Genomic DNA, 20,095 nt, shown 5'->3' with positions numbered 1-20,095 from the left:
CTACACTTTGTTATCTTGGGTTCAAGTCCTGCCTGCTCCAGTGATGTGTGATAACATTTCTGAAAAAGGTTGATAGATTTATATCTAAGAAAAAGATCCAGGGATTGGTCTGCAGAACTGTCTGTTCCAGGCTGGGACTAGCTTGTGTATGCCATGAGTAGTGGGTCAGTTTTGGTATTCAACAATAAATGATATTCCTTTCCAGTTTGGATTACTGAGTTATGATATATTACATATAACATATATTGCGTATAACATTCTATTAGATTTGATAATGACTCGCTGTACCGGCATATTGTGAATCATGGACTGGGGCACCCAGATGCCTTTACATCTCAGAGGTCTGCAATCTCTCACCATTTAGATAATGTGCTTTTCTAGTTTTCCTGCTAAAATGAACAGTGGCACATTTTGCCACATTGTGCTCCATTTAGTTGATCTTTGCCCACTCACTTAACCTAGATCCTTTTGTAGCCTCCTCATGTCTTCGAAGCTAAATCCCTACCTATCTTTCTGTTGTCAGCAAATTTGGCAACCACACATTCCATCTCTTCATCTATGTCATTTATAAAATACAAAAATTTAAGGCCCCAGTCCTGATCCCTGTGGTACATCACTCAACCTGGAAAAGACCCATTCTGCATACTGTTTTCTTCCTGTTAGCCAGTCTTCTAGCCTTGCCAATGTTGTACCCCTATTCTCTGAGTTTTATTTTCTGCAGTAACCTTCAGTGTGACACTTCATCAAATGCCTTTGAAATTTAAGTACAATAGATTTTCCAGTTCCCATTTATTCAAAGTGCAACTTACTTCCTTAAAGAATGTCAATTAATTAAACATGATCTCTCTTTCACAAACTACAACAATCCTGCCTGATTACCTTAACTATTCTACAGTAGCTACTTTAATAATAGCTTCTATATGTTAACCTAATTGACCTGTGGTTTCCTGCTTTCTGTCTCCCTCTCTTTTTGAATAAAGGAGTTACATTTGCCATCACCCAATCTAATGAATCCTTTCTTTGAATCGAGGGCATTCTGGAAAATTGGAATCAATGCATCAACGATTTCATTAGCCGCTTCTTCTAGGACCTTAGGATGAAGTTCATTATGAGCCAGGCACTTTTCACCCATCAGACCAACAATGCACTTAGCACCACTATAAGTTTGGTATCTTCTGTAACCTTTCTAGTTTACTGTGGATCATGGGCCTGTCCTTTGGATTGCATATACTGTCCTCTGAAATATCCATTAGAGCGATGCAATCTGCTGAAAACAGCCTTTGAGAAGGCTGTAATAATCACTGAAAACATTTACAGCCTTTTTGAAGAGTACACATTTCTTCCCTCATTATACAACCTAATATATCTTTGTTAACATCCCTGTATTAAGTAAGTTGACATGGTTTGGGAGATTAATAAAATTATTCAAATAAGGCTGACACTGAAAGTTTCTGAAGCAGATTGAAGCATATATTCTGCACTTTCCTTTTACCTATCCAAACATGAATCTAGCCTGCTGATTTGGCAAATGAATTGGGGGTGTATTAAAATTGTAACTGTCATACAAATTGCATATGGTGAGCTATTCATAAGATCATTGTGCAACTACAAATGCACAGATCTAACAGGGTCTGGAAAGATATCACCTTGCAATCACATCATTCATCCACCTTCAACTACATGATTTAAATTGGTAATCTGCTCAGTGCGCACTCAAAATGGACTTCTTTCTTTTTCATTTGACTGCATTTTTGTATTGTAGTTTGATTTGATCCATGTTGCTCATTTCAGGTTGTGTTTGCTCAGGATCGTTATGAAGATATTCTCAATCTCTGTCTTATTCAATTTGAGCCAAATTCTGCTGATTACATTAGGGTGAGTACATTTCAGATCAAAGTAAAAGAGTTGTTTGATGAAATGAGTACTGACTCAAAAATAACAATGCACGTCAAAAGTGGTACAGTTTGATAAATGCACCGTAGCTTCACAAGAAATGTGTGCTTCTTGAAATTAGTGCACACCTTGCATCGATAAACGTCTCAGCTCGATGTCCTATTTTGTATTTTATATCCCAGCCTAGTGCTTAACTCAGTGAGGTTGAGTCACATTTGATTACTGTCCTCTCGAAATTATTTGTGATGCCGTGGGAAGGGAATAGAGGTTGTTTATCTGGCCTCCATGATGGAGGGTGTGTATGTTTGTGTAGCTGTCTCAGGTCGTTCTCATCTACCCATAGTGACTCTATTTCTGGTTTATTCTGAGCAGACCATCTGCTCAACTGCAATTATTTTGTAGCCTGGATATATTTTAGCTCTAAACTGCTGTAGCTCTGCAAATATTTCGGCCAATTTGCTTGTGAATATTAATTTCTTATTTCTTTTGGAAACAAATCAACTTTCAAACCCTCTATCACTTTAAGAAAAAATTTATTGGTTGCAAAGTGCTTTGAGATATCTGATAGTTGTGAGTAGTGCTATATAAATACCAGGCTCTCTTTATCAGGTCCACCACCAAACATATGAGGATATTGATAAAAATTGCAAGTATGATCTTTTGCGTTCAACGAGACACTTTGGTGGATTGGTGTGGTACTTGGTCAACAGGAGGAAAATTGATGGTTTACTAATCGATATGATTCAAAGAGATCTGTAAGTATAAACTGAAGTAGTTAAAATTTCTATCATCAGATTTACATAGAACGCTTGAAATTACTTCTGTGAAGCTTCAATTTATAAAAACTTAGTTTTCCCTTTCCACGGTTCAGACCAAGTATTCAAATTGTAATTTTAGACCCAAACACATGTTACAAGCCTTTACATGATCAGGTGCACAAAGCTTTGGTAACTGAAGATTTTTTTTTTCGGGAGGATTGCCCAGTTTGAATATTCTAAGCTGGGGAATTTAAATAAGGCTGTTTTGGATTCTTTCAGTAATTATTAATGGATGAATTCTGCAGAGTTCAGTGTAAACAGCTCAAGATACAGGAATATTAAAACATTGATGTAAACTTTACATGTGGCACACAGATTTCCATGGTAGGCATCATACAGCCCATGAAAAGACAAACCCAAGATCTCCCTAATGCATCATACTGGGGACACGGTTTTAAGTACTGTTTCCAGAACATTACAACTACTACGATGATGATAGAAATTTGGGTTGAAATGCATCAATTTAATCCACTCATACCATGCCTAAATTCAGTAATTTAATCAGATGTAATCATTGGTTGAAAGATAATTGACTCAATAGATAGCATCTGCCACCACCTTTGCCTCCCCCATGTCAGAACTTCTAAATTTTGTCTAATGGTATGAATGATTAATTCCCATAACAAGAGATCTTGAATCCCACAAAACCTCTTGGAAATTTTGGCAGAAAGTTGGAAATCTGGCAGCCCAGTTAGATGTGATTCTATCAATTTCTCCTTAAATTATACAACTTATGGTCTTGTCTATGCAATAATGCATACCACCCTTCGCAGAGACTTACTGATTGATTGTGTTACAGTGACATAGCATTGATCCACTTAAATTTTGCATTCAACTGTTATGAATGGAGATGGATAAAATTTTAAGCAAATGGTAGGTTTAGCAATTTTGTTAATTAACTTTTAACAAATGAATTATATGTGACTAAATCAAAGTTAGTGCATTGTACGAGGCACTTGAGGGTTGGCACATCAATTGAAATGCATAAATTCAATCAGTTGAGAACAGTGTGACATCAGAATGTTCTTGGGAAAGAATTTTAAAGTCTGTTCCTAGTTCTGATACCCCACACATACTTTATTTTCAAGTGTTTACAGGCTGTTTCAATGTCATCCACATCCAAACTTTACACAGGGAATGAGGACAAGAAAGATATCTTGCCTTCATTAAAATCTACGACCAAAATACAAAAATGTGGGCTAGTGAAACTAAAGTGCAGCAACATGTATGTTTTGTTTTTGGTAATGAATTTATCACTTATTACACACTCAGTCTTATGGTACAGTGATTTTAAGGCAATAGCACCATCTAGTGGTCTGGATGCAGAGGTGCTGGTGTTGGACGAGCATGGACAAAGTCACAAGTCAACAGCACCAGCTTATAGTCCTACAGGTTTATTTGAAACCACAAGTTTTCAAAGTGCTGCCCCTTCGTCAGGTGACTTCACCTGATGAAGAAGCAGCATTTACAACAGGTTTATTCGAAATCACAAGCTTGTATTATAAGCTGGTGTCACATGACCTGATGCTGACAGCATCTAGTGGGAGGAATATACCTCTTGAAATGAAGATTAGACCATAGTTTTTGTTGAAGGAATCAGTAATATAAAAAGACAAAATTGTCATTGTCCTAATGGGTTATAGGGCTGCTCTTTCTATTGAGTGAGAGGGAGGGAGGGAAGAGACTGGTGGTGGTTTAACCTGAGGACTGCCACACTTCAGACGAGTGGAGAGGTGAAGAAGGAATTCCTGGGAACCTCCAGCGGTAACTCAGCCCACACCCATTGGCTTCATTCTGCATTGCAAACCAATCATCCAGCCAACTCAGCTAACCGACACCCACCCCCCAAAAATAAACCTGGGCGAGATTGTGAGCTCAACAATGGACAAGCATTTAACAGACTAACAACCACCCATTGAGTCTTCATCGGTTTTTGCTTCACAACTTCCAAAGTGTTGGGCTTGTGAAGGACTTTTTCAAGGCACAAGTGGCTGCCAGTATGCAAAGTAAGATCACATTGCCTAAAAGAGTTGTGGAATTGGGAACGCTCCAGATATTTAGTAACTGCTGACATGAACACTTGAAACACCATCACACACAAGGCTATGGAACAAGAACTGGAATAATGCAATTGGAATAGACATGTTTGATGACCAGTATGGACACGATGGGCCAAAGGGCTTCTTTCTGTGCTGTTAAAAAATTCTGACTCTATAAAGTAGGGGGGAAATATAAGATTAGAAACAGGCCATTTGGCCCCTTGAGCCTGTTCCACCATTCCATGAGATCGTAGCAGATCTGTGACCTAACTCCATCTATCTGCCTTTGGCCCATATCTCTTAATATCTTTTGCTTAACAAAAACATATGTATCTCGGTTATAAAATTAACAACTGATACTGCTTGCACTGCCAATTGTGGAAGAGAGTTCCAAACTTCTACTACCCTTTGTGTGTAGAAGTGTTGCCTCACATCTCTCTTGAACAGTCTGGCCTTATTCAGTGGAAATAATGTCTAGAGCCTGCATTTTCCCGTTATCTGGGTCCTCAATGAACAGCACAAGCATCAACTTGTCTTTAGCCAATTGAAGAATCCTTTCTGCAGCGCAGGAGGAGCCGGAGCCAGGAAATGCAAATTAGAATATTTGATTCAATATAATGATAAAATTCTCTTTAAAAAATAACCTAACAAATATGGAGAACTTGTTTGATGCCAAGTAAAACTTTATAAACGCATTAAAAATTCAATTACATGTGAATGAACAAGATCCAACCTACTTCTTGGTAAGTTTAATGGCTCTGTAAACAGATGTTCCTGATCTGTTTTAATGCCTAACTTTTGAGAACATACTGGAGGAGCAGGGCAAATTACACAACAACCTGTGTCAGTTTTTAAAGATTATATGTAAATATGGGAAGCTGTGATCTCTTTACAACGTAATAACAATGAATGTGGATAACCTCACAACTATTCCCCACAAAATCAGACATATCTGTTACCACCACCTGTTCAGAGATGAGGGAGAGAAAAATAAAGGATAGAAAACAAATTAATTTCTAGTAACATGTTTGATCAATAACTGCTATTCTTCCAAATTTATATGATTTTGCTGTTGGGTGTGTTCGTCGTTGAATTTATAGTTAGCATTTTAATTTTTGTTTGCAGAATAGAGGATGCCTTAAGCATGCTTCATCTATATCACATGGTACACCCAGACTGTCAATCATCAAAGGAGGCAAACCAACAGCAAGCCCAGGGTCTTGATCTGATTAAGGTGTAGTTTACAATTTTTTCTTTAAGAATGCATATGTAGCTTTCAAATAGTTCCTGCTTATAATTGTAGAATATTGGCATTTTTGTAACATGCAATCTTTACATCTGATGAATGGAATTAAAATCGTCTCCTTCTTAGCGATCAAGAGACCTGTGTTTCTTAAAAAAAATGAATTCACAAAGATCTGCAAAATGTAAAGGGATGGAGGAGGTAGTACATTCAGGCTGGTGTTAACGCACAGTATTAGAACATAGAACATTACAGCACAGTACAGGCCCTTCGGCTCTTGCTGTTGCGCTGACCTGTGAAACCAATCTGAAGCCCATCTAACCTGCACTATTCCATTATCTTCCATTTGTTTATCCAATGCCCATTTAAATGCCCTTAAACTTGGTGAGTCTACTACGGTTGCAGGCAGGGCATTCCATTCCCTTACTACTCTCTGAGTAAAGAACCTACTTCTGACATCTGTCCTATATCTATCACCCCCTCAATTTAAAGCTATGTCCCCTCGTGCTAGCCATCACCATCTGAACAAAAAGGCTCTCGCTGTCCACCCTATTTCATCCTCTGATCGTCTTGTATGTCTCTATTAAGTCACCTCTTAACCTTCTTCTCTGTAACGAAAACAACCTCAAGTCCCTCAGTCTTTCTTCATAAGACCTTCCCTCCAAACCAGGCAACATCCTGGTTAGTCTCCTCTGCACCCTTTCCAATGCTTCTATAATGCGGCGACCAGAACTGTACGCAATGCCCGAAGTGCGGCCACACCAGAGTTTTGTACAGCTGCAACATGACCTCATGCCTCCGAAACTCAATCCCTCTACCAATAAAACCTAACACATCATACGCCCTTCTTAACAAAATTATCAACCTGGGTCGTAGGGATCTATGCACATGGACACCGAGATCTCTCTGCTCATCCACACTACCAAGAATCGTACCATTAGCCTAGTACTCTGTATTCCTGTTACTCGTTCCAAAGTGAATCACCTCACACTTTTCCACATTAAATTCCATTTGCCACCTCTCAGCCCAGCTCTGCAGCTTATCTATGTCCCTCTGTAACCTACAACAGCCTTCCGCACTACTCACGACTCCACCGACTTTAGTGTCATCTGCAATTTACTAACCCATCCTTCTACGCCCTTATAAAAATGACAACCAGCAGTGGCCCCAAAACAGATCCTTTCGGTACACCACTAGTAACGGAACTCCAAGATGAACATTTCCCATCAACCACCACCCTCTGTCTTCTTACAGCTAACCAATTTCTGATCCCAACCGCTAAATCACCCTCAATTCAACCCTCCATATTTTCTGCAATAGCCTACTGTGGGGAACCTTATCAAACGCTTTACTGAAATCCATATACACCACATCAATCGCTTTACCCTCATCCACCTGTTTGGTCACCTTCTCAAAGAACTCAATAAGGTTTCTGAGGCACGACCTACACTTCACAAAACCGTGTTGACTATCCATAATCAAATTATTCCGTTCTAGATGATTATAAATCCTATCTCTTATAATCCTTTCCAACACTTTACCCACAACCGAAGTAAGGCTCACTGGTCTGAAATTACCAGGGTTGTCTCTACTCCCCTTCTTGAACAAGGGGATAATATTTGCCATCCTCCAGTCTTCTGGCACTATTCCTGTAGACAATGACAACATCAAGATCAAAGCCAAAGGCTCTGCGATCTTCTCCCTAGCGTCCCAGAGAATCCTACGTCACATCTCATCCAGCCCAGGGGACTTATCTATTTTCACACTTTGTAGAATTGCTAACAACTCCTCCTTATGAACCTCAATCCTATCTAGTCTAATAGCCCGTATCTCAATATTCTCCTCAACAACATTGTCTTTTTTCTGTTTGAATACTGACGAAAAATATTCATTTAGTGCCTCTCTTATCTCTTCGTACTCCACGCACAACTTCCCACTATTGTCCTTGACTACTCTAGTCATTCTTTTATTCCTGACCACCCTCTGTCTGTAGAAAGCTTTAGGGTTTTCCTTGATCCCAGCTACCAAAGACTTCTCATGTCCCCTCCTGGCTCTTTAGGTTCTTCCTGACTAACTTGTAACTCTCAAGCGCCCTAACAGAGCCTTCACGTCTCATCTTTACATAAGCCTCCTTCTTCCTCTTGACAAGAGATTCAACTTCTTTAGTAAACCACGGTTCCCTCGCTCGACCACTTCCTTCCTGCCTAACAGGTACATACTTATCAAGGACATGTAGCACCTGTTCCTTGAACAAGCTCCACATTTCAGTTGTGCCCAGCCCCTGCAGTTTTCTTCCACATGCTGTGCATCCTAAATCTCGCCTAATCGCCTCATAATTGCCTTTCCCCCAGCTATACGTCTTGCCCTGCAGTATATACCTATCCCTTTCCATTGCTAATGTAAACATAAACAAATTGTGGTCACTACCACCAAAGTGCTCACTTACCTGCAAATCTAACACCTGGCCTGGTTCTTTACCCAGTACCAAATCCAATGTGGCCTTACCTCTTGTTGGCTTATTTACATACTGTGTCAGGAAACCCTCCTGCACACATCGGACAAAAACTGACCCATCTAAAGTGCTCAAACTATTGTGTTTCCAGTCAATATTTGGAAAGTTAAAATCTCCCATAACAACTATTCTGTTACTTTCGCTCCTATCCAGAATCATCTTTGCAATCTTTTCCTCTACATCTCTGGAACTTATTGGAGGCCTGTAGAAAACTGCCAACAGGTGACCTCTCCTTTCCTGTTTCTAACCTCAGGCCATATTACCTCAGTAGACGAGTCCTCATCAAACATCCTTTCTGCCACCTTGATACTGTCCTGACTAACAATGCCACACCTCCCCCTCTTTTACCAACTTCCCTGATCTGACTGAAACATCTAAACCCCGGAACCTGCAACAACCATTCCTGTCCCTGCTCTATCCATGTCTCCGAAATGGCCACAACATCGAAGTCCCAGGTACTAGCTCATGCTGCAAGTTTACCCACCTTATTCCGGATGCTCCTCGTGTTGAAGTAGACACACTTCAAACCACCTTCCTGCCTGCTAGTACACTCCTGCAACCTTGAAACCTTATTCATGACCTCACTACTCTCAACCTCCTGGATGCTGGAGCTACCATTCAGGTTCCCACACCCCTGCTGAATTAGTTTAAACCCTCCCGAACAGCATTAGCAAATACCCCCCAGGATATTGGTACCCGTCTGGTTCAGGTGTAGACCGTCCCAATTTTAGAGGTGCCACCTACCCAAGAGCGAGCCTGAATTATCCAGGTATCTGAGTCCCTCCCTCTTGCACCATCCCTGTAGCCACGTGTTCAGCTGCTGTTTCTCCCTACTCCTCGCCTCGCTAGCACGTGGCACGGGTAACAAACCAGAGATGACAACTCTCTTTGTTCTAGCTCTAAGCTTCCACCCTAGCTCCTTGACATCCCCATCCCTTTTCCTACCTGTGTCGTTGGTGTCTATGTGGACCATGACTTGGGGCTGCTCCCCCTCCCCCTTAAGGATCCCAAAAGCATGATCAGAGACATCACGAACTCTGGCACCTTGGGAGGCAACACACCAACCGTCAGTCTCTCTCATCCCCACAAAACCTCCTATCTGTCCCCTTAACTATGGAGTCCCCAGTGACTAATGCTCTCCTCCTCTCTCCCCTTCTCTTCTAAGCAACAGGGACAGACTCTGTGCCAGAGACCTGTGCCCCACCGCTTTCCCCTGGTAAGTCGTCCCCCGCAACAGTATCCAAAACGGTATACTTGTTATTGAGGGGAATGGTCACAGAGGATCCCTGCACTGTCTGCCTATTCCCTTTCCGTCCCCTGAATGTAACCCATCTACCTTTTTCTTGTACCTGAGGTGTGACTACCTCCCTGTAATTCCTCTCAATTGCCCCCTTGGCCTCCCAAATGCTCCGAAGTTCATCCAGCTCCAATTCCCTAACGCGGTTTTCGAGGAGCTGAAGTTGGGTGCACTTCCGCAGATGAAGTCAGTGGGGATGCTAGTGGTGACCTTTATCTCCCACATTCTACAGGAGGAGCATGCAACTGCCCTGACATCCATTCCCACTGTTCTGAATTCAAAACAAAACTTGTAACCTTACCAAATCGGCGCTCAGAACCTTTTTTTTTGTTAGAAGAGGAGGAGGATGGGTGGGAGACACTACCTAGGTAGTGTTGCAGGTAAAGCAACTGCCCAAATATATTACCTCACTTACTCAGCCGTCCCATGTCCGCTCCTGCTCAGCGTGCGTTCACGAGGTAAGTTTTTAAAGGATTTTGTCATCGAAAAGCTTACCTCCCCAGGCTGCCCTCACGCTTCCTCCCGGACTCCCGCTGCTGAAACAACTGAAAGGCTGCATTAGGTTACAGACGGGATGTTAATGTGCATTTTCTAAGAATGGAGTTCAGAAATTACTCTGAAGTGGTTCAGAACAACGGGAAATAGGAACAGGAGTAGGCCATTGGGCCTCTCGAGCTTGCTCTGCCATTCACTAGGATCATGGCTGATCTGGCATTCCTTACATCCACTTTCCTGCATTTTGCCCATAGCTTGATTCCCCTCTTGATCAAGAATCTATGTATCTCAGCCTTAAATATACACAAGGACTCACCCTCTACTTGTATAGTCCGTTGTGGCAACGAGTTACAAAGACTCAACCCCTTGTGACAGAAGAACTTCCTTGTCATGACAGTCTGAAATCGGCACCTCTTCATGCTGAGACATTGCCCTCTGGTCCTAGATTCTCACATGAGGGGAAACATCTCAGCATTTGACCTGTCAAGGTGCTTAAGAATCCTATATGTTTCCATGAGATTACCTCTCATTCGTTCTTCTTAACTCCAGTGACAGTCCTGATCTGTTTGGCCTTTGCTTACAAGACATTCCCTCCGTACCAGGGATCATCCTAGTGAACCTCTTAACCCCTCCTATAAAATGATATCTTTCTTTAAATAAGGGACCAAAACCGCTCTAGCAACTTGTACAGTTGCAGTCAGTCTTCCTTATTCTTCTACTCCAACCTCCTTGATAATAGAGGCAATATTCCATTAGCCTTCCCTGGTACCTGCTGCACCTATGTGCTAGCTTTCTGTGTTACATGTATAAGTACTCCCAAGTCCCCTTGTGTTGCAGCTTTCTGCAATTTTTCTCCATTTAAATCATGTTGTTTTGTTCTCTCATCCAAAATGAACAACGTTACCACTTCCCATATTATGATCCATTTGCTAACTTTTTGACTACCTACTTATAAATATCTCTCTAAACAATTTGTTTCCCTCCCACAACCTGGCTTTGCATCAGTTTTTGTGTCTTCTGTAAATCTGGTAGCTGACCCAATTCATGATGGGCCCAACTACTTACTATTTGTGGAGCTCCGAATATTCAGGGAAAGTAGAAAATAGCAAGAGTAGCATTCAAATCATTTTTACAGGTTTACCTTTCAAAAATTCTAAGCGCAACACGAACTTGAAATCAGAGTTTTTAAGATATAAAATAATTGCCGTAAGTTTATTTTTTTAAATTCACTTCCTGGACACGGGCATCACCGGCTGCCCAGCATTTATTGCCCATTCCTAGTTGTCCTCGAAGATGGCAGTGAACTGCCTCCTTAAACCCACTGCAGCCCGTGGCTGTAGGTAGATTCACAATACTATATACGAGGGAATTCCAGGATTTTGACCAAACAACAGTGAAAGAAGTGATTGTTCCAAGTCAGAATGGTAAATGGCTCGGAAGGAAACTTGCAGGTGTAGTGTTCCCATGCATCTGCTGCCCTTGTCCTTCTAGCTGGTAAGGGTGGTGAATTTGGAAGGTGTTATGGAGGGATCTTGGGTGAATTCCTGCAGTGCATCTAGTAAGTAGTACACATTGCTGTGAGGGAGTGGATGCTTGTGAATGTGGTGCTAATCAAGCAGGCTGCTTTGGCTTGAATGGTGTCGAGCTTCTGGAGTTGTACACACCCAGGCAATTGAGGAGCATTCCATCACACCCCTGACTTGTGATAATGGGAACTGCAGATGCTGGAGAATCCAAGATAATAAAATGTGAGGCTGGATGAACACAGCAGGCCCAGCAGCATCCCAGGAGCACAAAAGCTGATGTTTCGGGCCTAGACCCTTCATCAGAGAGGGGGATGGGGTGAGGGTTCTGGAATAAATAGGGAGAGAGGGGGAGGCGGACCGAAGATGGAGAGAAAAGAACATAGGTGGAGAGGAGAGTATAGGTGGGGACGTAGGGAGGGGATAGGGAAGACGGACAGGTCAAGGAGGTGGGATGAGATTAGTAGGTAGGAGGTGGAGGTGTGGCAGGAAGGGATGGGTGAGAGGAAGAAGAGGTTAGGGAGGCAGAGACAGGTTGGACTGGTTTTGGGATGCAGTGGGTGGAGGGGAAGAGCTGGGCTGGTTGTGTGGTGCAGTGACTTGTACCTTGTAAATGGGTGGACAGGCATTGGGGAGTCAGGTGGTGAGTTACTTGCCACACTATTCTTAGCCTCTGATCTTCTGTTGAAGCCAGTGTTTATGTGATGAATCCAGTTGTGTCTCTGGTCAGTTGATAGTGGGGGATTCAGTAATGGTAGCACTATTGAATGTCAAGGGTCAGTGATCGGTCTTAGTGGAGATGGTCATTTCTTGGCTTTTGGGTGGAACAAACGTTACTTGCCTCTTGTCAGCCTGAGCCTGGATACTGTCCAGATCTTGTTGCATTTGAGGGTTTGGACTGCTTCATTATCTTAAGAGTCATGAATGGTGCTAATCATTGTGCGATATGACTGCAACCAGCAGAGGGTTTGCCTGATAACCAGTTTTGCTAAGGGTCCCTGATGCCATGCTCAGTTGAATGTAGCCTTTATGTCGAGGATTGCCATTTTCATCTCATTTCTGGAATTCAGCTCTTTGTCCATGTTGAACCAAGGCTGTAATGAGGTCAGGAGTGGAGTGGCCCTGGCAGAATCCAAACTGAAAAACAAAGTACTGGAACTTTGCACAACATGGTCATTAGATGAAAAATCAAGTCCTTGAAATTAATAAACACCATTTTTGGATATTACTTTGCAATTAAAGCTGACTCTTTATGGAAAGAGCTAGTACATCTTGCTCTTAAGTATTTGCAAAATCTCAAACTTGACCTGTTGTGTTGAACACTTATCAGATAATTGTAGAAAGATGAAACCGTGCCAAATAAATTACTGAAGCTAAACTTCAAAATGTTTTTTTTTTAGATATTTTCCCAAACCGACTCTCAAAAAGGAGGCTACATTGAATTAGCTTTGCAAGTTTACCAGGACACGCTCAACAGCTCTGCTTATCAAGATCCACATCGGAATGAAGGAAATTAATCTATTAGTTTGTCCAATGCAAGAGTTCTGAATTCAGCTTGGTAGGAACATGGAGTAACTGAACACTTATCATTTCTATTCCACTTATTTTTGGGGAAAAGAAAACATTTTCGTCAAAGTAATGAAATATTACATGTGTTCTAATGCTTTAAAAAAAATTGTAATATGAGCAGGTTGAGCCATTAGATTTCTACAAGGAGGACACATTTAGCACTGGAGAATGGTTCCACAGACGGTCTAAGTTTCAACTGAGTCATCGTGTTGTGTGACTATGGGTGAGATCACAATGAAGCCAAAACTTGTCAAGCTGTTTCCAAATATACAATATTTTTGAAACCTAATTGTTACAAGTGTTAATGTGCTGGCCAAAGGGATTTTTGCTAAAGAGCAAACTAGTCCTGTAGTGAAGTTTGGCGTTTCATTGTATAGTTACACCATAAATTTATAATCACTCAGGAAATATGGATTAGGTAAAATGAAGAAGTTGGTACATTCCCTTTCATTTTTAATGTCTATTCTTTGGATTGCCTCCATCTGGAAACACTCATTATTGAAGTGATTTCAAAATGTTTGCTTTGAACAATAATTCAGGTTGAAATATGAGAGTATGGTCTGTAGATGGAGTGGGAGAGATTAAAGTTGAAATCACCCAAGAAAACATGGGCTTCACATTAACCATTTTCAGTGCTTTTGACACTAATGAAAACAATTGTCCTCAAACACTGGTTGATTTTATTCAGAGGAACTTCTTACAGCAATAATCTAATGGTCCAATTTTATTTTATTACAAAAAATATTCATGTCACTACTTTGAAGGTATTCTCAATATAAAATTAATCTTCATTTATTGGAGATGCAATTTGGTTTTAATGTTAAAATTAATAGTCAACTTCTTGTCCACATTCAAATTCATTAACTTGTTTCTCATCAACTTTTGGGATTAGTGTTCCACTAAAGAGCCACACGTGTGCCAGAGTCCCATGAAAAATGTAATTAGTTTTATTTGGAGTTAATACAACACAATACAAACTTCCATGGAGTTATGCATCACTAGCTCCATGACTTACTTTACAGGTGTCTCAATAGCAGCCATACATTCTGATCTGCTAGTTTGACAACAGTGCCACCTGTTGTGTGGTGCAAAATGCATTTCAGAATGGACAGCAAGACAGCGACAATCAGCTCTACCATTTTAGAACTGTCCAGAGTCGTAACAAATTGCAATATCCTTCTAAAAGCAAATGCTGAATATTTACTCATTAATAGAAATTTGGTCACATTTAAATATACTTGGTTTTCAATTTAATCATCCAGAAATTCTTCATCCAAGTTAACATCTGAAGTGTCTATGTCTTCCAACTCCAAATTATCCAAATCATCATCAAGATCAGTCAGAGACTAGAAAGAAGACAATGAGATTAAGACAAATTTTTGCACTTCCAGCAATGTACAGCAAATCAAAGATGCTTCATATTTCAAAAGTGAATGGGGCAAGCCTTGACACTGAGATTCCAGGCAGCTTATTAAATCAAATGCATTTCTTCCATATTTCTGATTCTTTGCTCTCAAAATTTCCCCTTTGCAGACACTTGCCAGCAGGGCTATGACGAGATTGCATCTTACACTTTGTTTTCCCAAAATGTTCTTCTGTATTGTATTTTACAAATGTGTAAATGTAAAGAGCAGCACACCTGGATCATATCTAGAATAACTCCTGCACACTGTGTGGCTTAACAGAAAATTATATTTTCAGCTTTAATGTAATAAAATATCCCAAAGAGCATCATAAAAAATATGATACCAAGTCACTTTGACAATAGTGTTTCAAGCATGTCTTAAAGGAGAAAGGAGAATTAGACAGTGGAGGGAGGCAATTCCAGAACTTAACTCCTAGATAGTGTGATTGCAATGGTGGAGCACTGAAATCAGGTTCGCTTAAGATATCAGAATTAGATTGGGACTTTTAGAGATAGAAACAGGTATGGCTGTGGAGGGATTTTAAAATGAGGATGAGACTTTAACAAGATCTTAATTTTAAACTGGAGATTATATACGTCAATGCAAGTAAGGGTGATAAATGACAGAACCTGGTATAAGTTTTGAATAACTTCAAGTGTATAGAGAAGAAAATGTGGGAGAGTCAGACAGGAGTTTGAAGGAAGAGTCAGTACAAGAGGTAACTAATGTATCCAGAGTAACTTCTGGGAGAAGTTAGAACAGCCAAATTACTTCAAATTGCTGTCCTTACCATGAAGGAAATTAAGTTCCAAGCAATCAAAATTGGAAGGTAGTTTTAGGCATTTATCCTGCTGTGTGGAACATTGCATTTGTTCAATAGGTTCAATGATGTCTTCTGAAATCTAATATAATTCTATTCTTCTGAAACTTCTCCAGGTTTGCTAGTTCACCCAGCACCTGGAGACACCAAAGCTTGACACTGCATTCTAGACAAGACCGAAACAAGGTCTTGTATGAAGACAATATAATAATACACGCTGTATAGCGAGTTTTGAGAAGATTTGTAGCTCAGGTTGAGTTTACTCGCTGAGCTGGAAGGTTAGTTTTCAGATGTTTCATCACCTTTCTAGGTAACATCATCAATGAGCCTCCGATGAAGCGCTGGTGTTATGTCCCGCTTTGTATTTATCTGTTTAGATTTCCTTGGGTTGCTGATGTCATTTCCTGTTTTTTTCTCAGAGGATGGTAGATGGGCTCCAAATCAATGTGTTTGTTGATGGAGTTCCGGTTGGAATGCCATGCTTCTAGGAATTCTCGTGCGTGTCTCTGTTTGGCTTGTCCGAGGATGGATGTGTTGTCCCAATCAAAGTGGTGTCCTTCCTCACCTGTATGTAAGGATACTAGTGATAGTGGGTCATGTCGTTTTGTGGCTAGTTGATGTTCATGTATCCTGGTGGCTAGCTTTCTGCCTGTTTGTCCAATGTAGTGTTTGTCACAGTTCTTGCAAGGTATTTTATAGACATCACCAATGCAGGAAATGACATCACCAACCCAAGGAAACCTAAACAAATAAACAGAAAGTGGGACATAACACCAGCGCTTCAGCGGAGGCTCACTGACGATGTTACCTAGAATGGTGACGAATGTCTGAAAACTAACCTTCCAGCGCAGCGAGCAAACTCACATCCACACACGCTGTATATTTAATCATCCTGGCAGTAGTCTCATGGTACTGGAAACAGACCTTCACATTTATGTAATATTAAACTTGTCTATCCATCTATATGTTATATTTATGTACAAGTGACATTTGCCAGATGGATGTCAATTTCTCACTGAAGTTAGATCTACTACAATGGAATTTTCATAAATTTTGCTCATCACATTGTGTACACTAACAACAATCTTAGAGACAGACCAAATAGTTCATATCCACCACTATTAATAATGGTGAAATATGTCTATTTTTGAGGCTCCGTGATTAACTATTTTGTGTCTACAGGAATGCAATCAATTAATGATCCAACCAAAAACATGCCTCCCTATCTACTGGAGGACTAATTTATTTAGTGATTTATTGTGTGCCATCCTGTTTACCATTTTTTTTTTAAAAACTCAGGATGCACAATCTTGGCCCCAAGCTACCTAATCCATTAATGTTCTGAGGGTCATCGGACCTGAAATGTTAATTCTGTTTTTGCCTTCACAGACACTGCCAGACCTGCTGAGCTTTTGCAGCAACTTTGTTTTTGTCCCTGATTTACAGCATCTGCGGTTCTTGTGGTTTTTAATCCATTAGCAATTTGGTTTTACTTTATAATGTACCTTTCTTTTATCTCAAAAGCATAAATGGTTTCCTTTTCAATAAATGCAGATACTCCATTTTCACCTCAGTAAGGAGTGGCCAGTCAATGGAGTTCATCTTTACAGCTTTAGTTGATATTGATCTTTACAAACATGGATTTGCTTAAATGAGTTTTCTTATCTTGCTCAAGTTGAAATACCTTTTTAGTTTCAATGTCCATTCCTTGTGGGATAGCTGCAGTAACCACGCAAGCAGGGTCTGATTCTAATACAGCTTTTGCATCTGCTAGCGTTGGTGCAACTGGTGTAGACACACTTGACACTGTTTCCTGTTCACCTTTAGAATTCTAATGACAAAACATAAAATGTTGAAATCTTCTCATTATATCAAGGTTTTTTTTAAAAATGTATCCAGAAAAAGACAACTTTTTTTGTTATAGTGCTCTGGCAAATCAGTCATTTAAAAAAAAATCCTTGTTTGAATTTTTAATATTGCAAGCCTAAGATGCTGCCAGCAGAGTTCCTTCCTCAACTGAGACATACAAATTCTCGACTTATGAACTGTTTCTAACTCCAGCTTGAAACATTTTCAGTAGATTAATAGTAAAGATGTGTCCATGGTTGTGGAGGGCTTTGACTTCAACACTAACTTTAAAACTCAGAAATCAAGGAACAAAAGTAAGTTATTGTGCATGGTGGAGATCTGAAATAAAAGTAGAATGTCAGAAACATCCAGCAGGTCTGGCCAGTATCTGGAGACAGAAACAGCATTCACAGAGAATCCAATACAACTCTGTAGTACTGAAGTCATGTTGGACTCAACTCAGTTAACTTTGACACTGCCAGATCTGAATTTTGCCAATACTTTTTCTTTTATTTCTGAAGAAAGGATGAGTTTTTTTTTAATAATCAACTACCTCAACTGATGCTCCATGATGAGATGGTGTGAAGTCTTTTGACTCTTCAATAACATTCCTTTCTTCATTTGGCTAGTGAGCAAAAATAGCAGGAACAAGATTAGCACTGGCAAATTCCATTTTAATCCAAATTCTCAACATATTTATTAAAAAAAAGGATGTTATGACTTACAGTGACAAGAGGGTAATCCCTGGCAGGTCTCTCTTTAGTCTTGCTGGTTTCTTTCAGGTACTGCTCAGCTACAAAAGCTTCTTTTAGGCCTGGGAATAGGTTTTCATATTCTGTGGGGTCAGCAAGAGATTCTGCAGCTTTTTGGTTTATTTTGGCAAGATTCTCTCTCCAGAGTTTCACAACCCTAAAAGGAAAAGTTAGCGTCAGAATGCAAATTATTATGCACATCTATTTTTGTATGTAAACATGCAAGACTGCACTGTGCTATGATGGAATTGAAACTCATACCTGGAAACCTGACTTGGCAAGTAGGTTCTGGAAAAAAACGCAGCTTCCGGGAGACGTCCTGTTTTTATCAGCAATTCCAAACAATTGTCAAGCCTGCATGAGATAATTTTAGAAGATAAAATAATTGCAAGTTTAACAGAATAGCCAAATATGCTTACTGAATTCACAACTCTGGTCAATGTTACATTACTGTGGATGGATTTTGTTTCAGAGGTGGTGTCGTTGTGTACATCAATGTTTAAACCTTGGGGAAATGGTCTCTTTCTTTGCTGTATATTGTACATAATATATTTTATTCAATTCAGGCACCAAATAGCAGGAACAAATATCGGAAGAATATACTGGACCTGAACAGGAACGATGATTCACTCAACAAGAGCTTAAAAAATAAAATTAAAGAGACAGGTTGCATAAATCTGGTTCGGATTATTTGACTGTAGAATTTTTGGGGTAATGTAACTGAGATATTTTTATATTTTCCATAGGGTGTATTGAAAAAGACAATTTCCTTAAGTGGATGTGTCCAGGCTCTCCAAATTGTATTCAAATCACTATTGTTTTCGTAAGCTGAAAACAAAATGATTAAAAAAAACAAATTCATTGTATATAGAAATGAATTGTATTCAGCAGTGTCAAGTGATTGAAATTTAGAAAATATCAGTCAATGAAGTTAAAAGTAAAGATTACTTACTTTCCTTGCATGAAATAAGTCATAAAGGCCACATTGTTCTTGCCATCTTTTTCGACAACTTCTGCTAACTTGGTAACCATTGGAGCATTGCCTGAGGCAGTAGCCAGCAGCAACAGTCCACCATAATCTTGTGCATGGTGTAGACACTCTTGAGCAAGGGTAAACTGGCACTTACTGATCGCAAGCTCTGCCAACTGCTTCCACTTCTGTTCTGACTGTTGGAATGAAAAGCAATTTTTTTGAAGAAAACAACACAATCTTTTTAAGTTGAACTGAAATGCAATTTATACCTATTTTCAGAAAACGATATACAGGTTCACAGACTTAAAATTAACTGCAGGATTAAATGAAATCAGTAAGCTACATATCTGAAACCTGCTTGGGGTGACAAAACCCATCAGAAAACATCTGACAGCACGGTCTGTTTTCTTAATATTAAACTTTTTTTTTCCCTATTCCAGGCTCCTGAATGTTGCTCATTTTTCCTGTGCTTTCACTTCCAGTAGCTTCAATTGCACCATACCACCATCCATTATGTAGCCCCTGTGACTGCTTTTGATTATGCCTAGTGTGCCGCTCTATACTTAAAAATCCTCTTTCCTCTGTCTGCAAATGTTTGTACCCTCTTCTTTTTTAATAGAAATTCTGTTCATCTGTACATTTTTCAGCTCTAATTCAGGGTCTACATGTGAAATATTATTAGACCACTCTAAATGGTGCTTAACCTGCCAACAATATACAACATACATTTGTCCCACTCCAAAACAAATAAAAGTATGTGAGCAATAACAGTCGAACGTTGCCTCGGTTCAAGGTTCTCAAACATTGTCGCCACGTCAAAAATATTTGTAAGGAACAATCTAGCTAAGTCTGGTGAAGCTTGAGAATTTTGTAAAAAATTGACAACTGATTGGAAGATAGGAAACAG

At 40.0% G+C, this 20,095-nt stretch overlaps 2 protein-coding genes across 4 annotated transcripts in view; one reads left to right on the top strand and one right to left on the bottom strand.

The window, feature by feature from the left end:
* mrps22 (mitochondrial ribosomal protein S22) overlaps nt 1–13,678 on the top strand; it is a 36,318-nt gene extending 22,640 nt beyond the window's left edge. For both annotated transcript variants that reach the window (XM_048541809.1, XM_048541808.1), the window contains exons 5-8: nt 1,792–1,875; nt 2,503–2,648; nt 5,876–5,984; nt 13,221–13,678. In XM_048541809.1, coding sequence (XP_048397766.1) covers nt 1,792–1,875; nt 2,503–2,648; nt 5,876–5,984; nt 13,221–13,337 — 456 coding nt within the window. In that variant the 3' untranslated portion in view covers nt 13,338–13,678. The remainder of the gene's footprint in view (nt 1–1,791; nt 1,876–2,502; nt 2,649–5,875; nt 5,985–13,220) is intronic.
* A 635-nt stretch (nt 13,679–14,313) lies between these two features.
* The window catches only part of copb2 (COPI coat complex subunit beta 2), a 29,722-nt gene continuing 23,940 nt past the window's right edge, over nt 14,314–20,095 (bottom strand). The window contains exons 17-22 of one of the 2 annotated variants that reach the window (XM_048541805.2): nt 19,168–19,382; nt 18,477–18,569; nt 18,189–18,372; nt 18,017–18,088; nt 17,300–17,446; nt 14,314–14,735 (exon numbers count right to left, since the gene is read on the bottom strand). In XM_048541805.2, the coding sequence (XP_048397762.2) occupies nt 14,640–14,735; nt 17,300–17,446; nt 18,017–18,088; nt 18,189–18,372; nt 18,477–18,569; nt 19,168–19,382 (807 nt within the window). In that variant the 3' untranslated portion in view covers nt 14,314–14,639. The remainder of the gene's footprint in view (nt 14,736–17,299; nt 17,447–18,016; nt 18,089–18,188; nt 18,373–18,476; nt 18,570–19,167; nt 19,383–20,095) is intronic. The other variant, XM_048541806.1, reaches the window with a different exon arrangement.

The sequence above is a fragment of the Stegostoma tigrinum genome, chromosome 14 (assembly GCF_030684315.1).
Source record: "Stegostoma tigrinum isolate sSteTig4 chromosome 14, sSteTig4.hap1, whole genome shotgun sequence".
NCBI classification, from domain to species: Eukaryota; Metazoa; Chordata; class Chondrichthyes; order Orectolobiformes; family Stegostomatidae; genus Stegostoma; species Stegostoma tigrinum.
The sequence above is the reverse complement of the archived record's forward strand: the minus strand, read 5'-3'. Positions and strand labels throughout refer to the sequence as shown.